Source organism: Salmo salar, chromosome ssa16 (genome assembly GCF_905237065.1).
Source record: "Salmo salar chromosome ssa16, Ssal_v3.1, whole genome shotgun sequence".
NCBI lineage: Eukaryota > Metazoa > Chordata > Actinopteri > Salmoniformes > Salmonidae > Salmo > Salmo salar.
In genome coordinates, this window is record NC_059457.1 from 79,866,317 (window position 1) to 79,874,385 (window position 8,069).

The 8,069-nt window shown below is 48.0% G+C and overlaps 1 protein-coding gene across 2 annotated transcripts in view; it reads left to right on the plus strand.

Moving 5' to 3' along the window:
* The first annotated feature begins 893 nt into the window (after positions 1–893).
* The window catches only part of LOC106574734 (vacuolar protein sorting-associated protein 16 homolog), a 12,513-nt gene continuing 5,337 nt past the window's right edge, over positions 894–8,069 (plus strand). For both annotated transcript variants that reach the window (XM_045698080.1, XM_045698081.1), the window contains exons 1-13: positions 894–1,185; positions 1,535–1,623; positions 1,830–1,921; positions 2,054–2,182; positions 2,252–2,396; positions 2,501–2,616; positions 2,780–2,902; positions 3,171–3,316; positions 3,725–3,896; positions 4,930–5,061; positions 5,271–5,434; positions 5,530–5,638; positions 7,352–7,486. In XM_045698080.1, coding sequence (XP_045554036.1) covers positions 1,136–1,185; positions 1,535–1,623; positions 1,830–1,921; positions 2,054–2,182; positions 2,252–2,396; positions 2,501–2,616; positions 2,780–2,902; positions 3,171–3,316; positions 3,725–3,896; positions 4,930–5,061; positions 5,271–5,434; positions 5,530–5,638; positions 7,352–7,486 — 1,602 coding nt within the window. In that variant the 5' untranslated portion in view covers positions 894–1,135. The remainder of the gene's footprint in view (positions 1,186–1,534; positions 1,624–1,829; positions 1,922–2,053; positions 2,183–2,251; positions 2,397–2,500; positions 2,617–2,779; positions 2,903–3,170; positions 3,317–3,724; positions 3,897–4,929; positions 5,062–5,270; positions 5,435–5,529; positions 5,639–7,351; positions 7,487–8,069) is intronic.

Below are 8,069 nucleotides of genomic sequence, written 5' to 3' on the forward strand. Positions count from 1 at the left end.
TGCTGACAGTCCAGAATAAAAACCCACTCATAAAAACAGCAGCTCTTTGCTGTATTCTCTGAAAGTCTCTCTCTGGTCATTGTCTTAAAAGTTATAAAATCTTATATTGGCTAGTATCAAACTTTGCTGTGGCATTGGTCGCGGAAGCTGTAGTCACAGTGATTTGAGCTATCCGATTGGTCAGCACAGTAAGCACACTCGATTTAGCCACAGAACTCGGGCAGGCAAAGTTTGTCTTTTCATTAAATAATACAAAAATTGACCACTTTTCCCAGACGGTGCGCAGGGCTTCTGAATTAAGTGCACCTCCCGCCAACAGCACAACACGTAAAAAAAAAATGAGCGCAAGCCGTTATCATTGGCTTTTCTACAGAAATGTTTCATGATCGACTAGGAATGCCTTGAAGATCGACCAGACCACTGGTTTATAGTTTGCATTTTTTCTTTGCCTACTAAATTAAGATCTAAACCAAAGATTGACCACCGCCCGTCGTTTCAAATGGGAACAAATGAGTCATAGTGCGCAGAACAAGCAAGGAGATGGGTAGAGCCAAGCCCGATTTAGCGAGATCCTATTGGCGCGTTGTAGCATACATTTGAATAGTTACGTTCGGGAACTCAATTCGCCTTTGCACTCCTTTTAAACAATGCCATTTTTTTCTCTACTTTAGCAAAGGGTAAAGTCTACAAAACGTAGTCCACTATGTTCGTAACAGATTTTAGTTTGGGCAACAGAAAACTGTATTGAGATCAAATGTTTCATCGATGAGAAAACCTGTATAATTTCGGCCAAAATCCATCTCGTTCCAGCTTCTCCCACTGCCGGACACGTGGCTTCCTACTCACTACCATATTCGGTAGTGAGTGGAAACGCCAACCGGATGCTTCACATTTATACATCCGGTGAAATATCTGTCTAATTGTTCTGTCAGTGGCTAAACACAAACTGAAGTTTCCAACCAGTTACTGGTGGTAATGAACGGGTTTCCTCCGCCGTCGTAAAGAGAAGAAGAAAATCCTCGGCTGCTCTCGACAAAACGTCAGATGACAGGCAAATCTAAACAATAACAAATACACACCCCACCAGATTAGTTATACACACCATATGCCAGGGTTATAATTTACGGGGTGAAGGATGGCATTTATAACGGCAAACTGGAATCCGCTCGGGGAAGCGTTTTACAGGTAAGCAGATTTTAGCTAGCTAGTTGTGTTAGCTTGCTCACATGCCCAGAATCTTTGCAAAATGCTAACGTTAGCTAGCTAGATACCAAGAAATGACAACTGTTGTCAGGCTGGCACTAAAGCCATCTTCCTTCCTTGCTGCTTGCCGTAATGCTTTGCTCAATAAAAACAAAGTAACGTTAAGTTCAATATTATTAGCTAATGCACTGCAATAATTTAGGCTTCCCTAGCTAGCCATCTAGCAAATCATGTGACAACTGTCATTAATATTTAGGGTGTGTGTGTGTGTGTGTGTGTGTGTGTGTGTGTGTGTGTGTGTGTGTGTGTGTGTGTGTGTGTGTGTCTACAGGAAGATCGAGCTGTATGAGATGGGATGGAGCTTGAGAGATGGGCTCAAGGAATGTCTGGTGGCAGCTGCCCCATACGGGGGACCGATCGGTGAGTACATACACACACACCGATATGATGGAGCAGAGAGAATCAGTTGCACAATTTGGACAAACTCACATTGTTGCAAAATATTTATAATCTACAACATGTGTATTCTAACCACATAGCCAATTAAAGAAGCATTTTTCTTGCTCTCTCTCCATCTGTCTATCCCTCCCTCCATCTATTTCCCTTCATCACCATCTCTCTCTCAGCTCTCCTAAGACAGCCACAGAGGCCTTCCTCCAGCGCACGGCCCCAGCTGGAGATCTACTCCTCCTCAGGCGCGAACATGGCCAGCTTCCCGGTACACACACACACACACACACACACACACACACACACACACACACACACACACACACACACACACACACACACACTTAGTCACTCTTTCTCTGTCTGTCCCTCCCTTTCTCCTTCCCTCTCGTTTCTCCAGTGGAAGAGTGGCCCAGTGAGACAGCTGGGTTGGACGGTGTGTGATGACCTGCTGTGTATCCAGGAGGATGGCACTGTCCTCATCTACGACCTGTTTGGTGCCTTCAAAAGACACTTCAGCATGGGCAACGTGAGCACGCATAACACAAACAACATGCTAAAAACATGATCATCCACCTGACGTGTGTGTCTTTGACAGGAGGTGGTTCAAACACAGGTGCTGGAAGCCAAGGTGTTCCACTCTCCCTACGGAACCGGTGTTGCCATAGTAACGGGAGCCTCACGCTTCACCCTGGCCACGAACATTGACGACCTGAAGCTGAGGAGACTCCCGGAAGTCCCAGGTGTGTGTACATGTGTGTATGTCAAATCCTGTCAGTCCTCAATTCCAAATGAATGGAGACATTTGTCACTATTTAATTGATTCATTGGTGTGTTGTTCCTCCAGGCCTCCAGGGGGCACCCTCCTGCTGGGCAGTGCTGACTCAGGACAGACAGACCAAAGTGCTGCTGGCCAACGGAGCTGACCTCTACATACTGGACAACACATCCTGCACCCCTGTGGTGAGACAAACACACACAACTTATTCATTACTGTGTCTAATCATCCTTGCTCTCTCACCTCTAACTGTGTGTGTGTGTGTGTGTGTGTGTGTGTGTGTGTGTGTGTGTGTGTGTGTGTGTGTGTGTGTGTGTGTGTGTGTGTGTGTGTGTGTGTGTGTTCCAGACCCCTCCAGGCCTCTCTCCCCAGGCCTGTAGCATTGTTAACATGGCTGTGTCATTCAGCTATAAGTACCTGACTCTGTTCACAGACTCTGGACACCTGTGGATGGGCTCAGCCAACCTCAAGGTAACATGGATTACTATCCCTCATACTGTATGGCTCCATGTATTATCTATACACACCAGTGGTCCTCAACCCATCCAGGCATTCCCAGTCTTATCACAGGTTATCTAGGTTGCCAGGCAGCCGTAGAGTGTAAATAGCTCTGGTGTGGGGAGTGCTGACCATTTGGTCAAGTTACATAGTCTGATATACAGGGCCGTGGCTTCTACTGACATGTCTAATGTAGATGTGTATTATGGTAGTCTGCTACTGACTGTTGTTTGTTCCCCAGGACAAGCTGAGTGAGGTGGACACCAAGGTGAGGACCCCCCCTAAACAGATGGTCTGGTGCAGAAGGCCAAAGAGCCAGCAGCCCTCTGTGGTCATCATGTGGGACAGGCTCCTACTGGTGGCCGGAGAGTGTACAGACACCATCCAGTATCCTTCAGCTCACAGCAGTTATGCAAGTTAGCTCAGCTAGCTTGTTCCTGTTAGCTCAGCTAGCTTGTTCCTGTTAGCTCAGCTAGCTTGTTCCTGTTAGCTCAGCTAGCTTGTTCCTGTTAGCTCAGCTAGCTTGTGCCTGTTAGCTCAGCTAGCTGGTTCCTGTTAGCTCAGCTAGCTGGTTCCTGTTAGCTCAGCTAGCTGGTTCCTGTTAGCTCAGCTAGCTGGTTCCTGTTAGCTCAGCTAGCTGGTTCCTGTTGGTTTGTTACTGTTAAAGGTAAAATTAGCAATATGACATCAAATGTACAGTTCGCAATTCTGCTCACAGACATCAACACAAGCATAATAAAAATGTGCCACTGATTCAAATGTGTGCCCTCTCATGGAGCCTTAACCAGTGTTTAGATACACTCTGGATGAGGATTGTGTGTGTGTAGCAGAGCTGGATGGAGTAAGGATCGTAGGAGGGTCCAGGCATGAGCTGCTGCAGGAGGTGCCCTCGGCCTGCCAGGACATCTTTAAAATCGCCTCCATGGCTCCTGGAGCTTTACTACTGGAGGCACACAAGGAGTACGAGGTACGTGTCTGTGTCTGGGAGGTACGTGTCTGGGAGGTCTGTGTCTGGGAGGAACGTGTCTGGGAGGTACGTGTCTGGGAGGTACGTGTCTGGGAGGTACGTGTCTGTGTCTGGGAGGTACGTGTCTGGGAGGTCTGTGTCTGGGAGGTACGTGTCTGTGTCTGGGAGGTCTGTGTCTGGGAGGTCTGTGTCTGGGAGGTCTGTGTCTGTGTCTGGGAGGTACGTGTCTGTGTCTGGGAGGTACGTGTCTGGGAGGTACGTGTCTGTGTCTGGGAGGTACGTGTCTGGGAGGTACGTGTCTGGGAGGTACGTGTCTGGGAGGTACGTGTCTGGGAGGTACGTGTCTGGGAGGTACGTGTCTGGGAGGTACGTGTCTGGGAGGTACGTGTCTGTGTCTGGGAGGTACGTGTCTGTGTCTGGGAGGTACGTGTCTGGGAGGTACGTGTCTGTGTCTGGGAGGTACGTGTCTGGGAGGTACGTGTCTGTGTCTGGGAGGTACGTGTCTGGGAGGTACGTGTCTGTGTCTGGGAGGTACGTGTCTGGGAGGTACGTGTCTGTGTCTGGGAGGTACGTGTCTGTGTCTGGGAGGTACGTGTCTGGGAGGTACGTGTCTGTGTCTGGGAGGTACGTGTCTGGGAGGTACGTGTCTGTGTCTGGGAGGTACGTGTCTGGGAGGTACGTGTCTGTGTCTGGGAGGTACGTGTCTGTGTCTGGGAGGTACGTGTCTGGGAGGTACGTGTCTGTGTCTGGGAGGTACGTGTCTGGGAGGTACGTGTCTGTGTCTGGGAGGTACGTGTCTGGGAGGTACGTGTCTGTGTCTGGGAGGTACGTGTCTGTGTCTGGGAGGTACGTGTCTGGGAGGTACGTGTCTGTGTCTGGGAGGTACGTGTCTGGGAGGTACGTGTCTGGGAGGTACGTGTCTGTGTCTGGTCCTGTGACTGTAACAGCTTTTCACTTTACTGGATACATGTAATGGAGGAGATGGTTTTGGGTGGGTGTGTGTGTGTGTGTGTGTGTGTGTGTGTGTGTGTAGAAGTCCAGTCAGAAGGCAGATGAGTACCTGAGAGAGATAAAGGAACAGAGTGTATTGGGGGAAGCGGTGAGACAGTGTGTGGAGGCTGCTGGGTATGAACATGAACCAGAGACCCAGAAAACACTGCTCAGGGTAAGACACACTATCTCTCTCTACCTTGCTCTCCTTGTCTCTGTCTCTCTCTCCCTATGTCTTTCTCTCTCACTTCTTCTCTCTCTTTCTCATCTATTCCTGCATGTTAAGTTGAAGATCACAAGATCAAAATGAGTCAGTCCACAGATATATTCATGTTTTTCTGCCCCACTCTATTCCTCTCTCTCACCCTCTCTCCCTCCCTCTAGGCTGCGTCCTTTGGGAAGTGTTTTCTCAGTAACTACCCACCAGAGCCGTTTGTCAGTATGTGTCGAGACCTGAAAGTTCTCAACTCTGTCCGAGACTACACTGTGGGGATCCCCCTCACACACACACAGTACAAACAGATGACTGTTCAGGTCCTCATTGACAGGTAACACCCTAGGTGTGTGTGTGTGTGTGTGTGTGTGTGTGTGTTTACTCGGTGTGTGTGTGTGTGTTTACTCTCTGTGCATGCATGTTAAACAGGTTGGTGTACCGTAAGCTGTATCCCCTGGCCATTGAGATCTGTCGCTATCTGAAGACACCAGAGTACCAGGGAGTCAGCAGAGTTCTCAAACACTGGGCCTGCTGCAAGGTGAGACGGACGGGCTGGTTTTACTGCATGTATGTTCTTAACATGCTCTAACAGGTACAGTGCTGTGAAAAAGTATTTGCCCCCATTAAAATGTTCTCTACTTTTGCATATATTTGATACTGAATCTTATCAGATCTTCAACCAAAACCTAATATTAGATAAAGAGAACCTGAATGAACAAATAACACAATGACATTGTTCATTAACTAAGTTACGTAACACCCAATGCCCCTGTGTAAAAAAGTAATTTCCCCCTTACACTCAATAACTGCTTGTACCATCTTTAGTTGCAATGACTGCAGCCAAACACTTCCTGTAGTTGTTGATCAGTCTCTCACGTCGCTGTGGAGGAATTTCTTCCCACTCTTCCATGCAGAACTGCTTTAACTTGTGGGTTTTCAAGCATGAACTGCTTGTTTCAAGTCCTGCCACAACATCTCTCGTCTTCCCTGTGGCTCAGTTGGTAGAGCATGGTGTTTGCAACGCCAGCATGGTGTGTGCAACGCCAGGGTTGTGGGTTTGATTCCCACGGGGGGCCAGTACAAAAAAAAAAAATATGTATGAAATGTATGCATTCACTACTGTAAGTCGCTCTGGATAAGAGCGTCTACTAAATGACTAAAAATGTAAATGTAAAAAATCTCAGTTGGGTTTAGGTCTGAACTTTGACCAAAAAAGTGATACTTTTGACTCATCTGTCCATAGAACATTCTTCCCAGAGTCTTGATGATCATCCAGGTGCTTTTTGTCAAACTTGAGTCAACTGTTTGGACGACATTATGTCTGGTGAAAACCAAACACTGCATTCCACAGAAAGAACCTCGTACCAACAGTCAAGCTTGGTGGTGGTAGTGTGATGGTTTGGGGATGCTTTGCTGCCTCCGGACCTGGACGACTTGCCTTAATAGAAGGAAACATGAATTCTGCTCTGTATCAGAGAATGTCTGGCCATCCGTCTGTGAGCTGAAGCTGAAGTGCAGCTGGGTCATGCAGCAAGACAATGATCCAAACGCACAATCAAGTCTACATGACAATGGCTAAAAAGCAACAAATTTGAAGTTTTGGAATGGCCTAGTCAAAGTTCAGACCTAATCCCAATTGAGATGTTGTGGCAGGACTTGAAACAAGCAGTTCATGCTTGAAAACCCACAAGTTACAGCAGTTCTGCATGGAAGAGTGGGAAGAAATTCCTCCACAGCGACGTGAGAGACTGATCAACAACTACAGGAAGTGTTTGGCTGCAGTCATTGCAACTAAAGATGGTACAAGCAGTTATTGAGTGTAAGGGGGAAATTACTTTTTTACACAGGGGCATTGGGTGTTACGTAACTTAGTTAATGAAAATATATATTTATTTTGGGGGTTATTTGTGTATTCAGGTTCCTTTTATCTAATATCAGGTTTTGGTTGAAGGTCTGATAACATTCAGTATCAAATATATAGAAAGTCAAAAGGGGCACTGTATCTCTTGAGATTTAAATGAAAGGTGTCTGTCTGTCTGTCTGTCTGTCTGTCTGTCTGTCTGTCTGTCTGTCTGTCTGTCTGTCTGTGTGTGTGTGTCTGTGTGTCTGTCTGTCTGTCTGTCTGTCTGTCTGTCTGTCTGTCTGTCTGTCTGTCTGTCTGTCTGTCTGTCTGTCTGTCTGTCTGTCTGTCTGTCTGTCTGTCTGTCTGTGTGTCTGTGTGTCTGTGTGTCTGTGTGTCTGTCTGTCTCAGGTCCAGCAGAAAGAAGAGCCTGATGAGTCCATAGCACATGCTGTCAGTGTGAAGCTGGGTGAGGCAGCAGGAATCTCCTACTCTGAGATCGCTGCCAGAGCATATGAGTGTGGCAGGACGGAACTGGCCATCAAGGTACTACACACACACACACACACACACACACCAGCAGGCCTGAATTGACTATCAAGGGACAGCCACACCCTAGCCTCACGTGCTTCCAACACAAGAGAGAGTGATTAGAGGCAATCCAAAAGACATCATTTGGATGGATTGAACATGTTCACTGAGGTTTATCATTGGGAATGTTACCTTGGCAATACTCTCCCACTCCCCTCTCTTTCCCTCTGTCACCCCCTCTCTTTCCCTCTGTCACCCCCCTCTCTTTCCCTCTGTCACCCCCCTCTCTTTCCCTCTGTCACCCCCCTCTCTTTCCCTCTGTCACCCCCCCTCTCTTTCCCTCTGTCACCCCCCTCTCTTTCCCTCTGTCACCACCCTCTCTTTCCCTCTGTCACCCCCCTCTCTTTCCCTCTGTCACCCCCCTCTCTTTCCCTCTGTCACCCCCCTCTCTTTCCCTCTGTCACCACCCTCTCTTTCCCTCTGTCACTACCCTCTCTTTCCCTCTGTCACTCCCCTCTCTTTCCCTCTGTCACCCCCCTCTCTTTCCCTCTGTCACCCCCCTCTCTTTCCCTCTGTCACCCCCCTCTCTTTCCCTCTG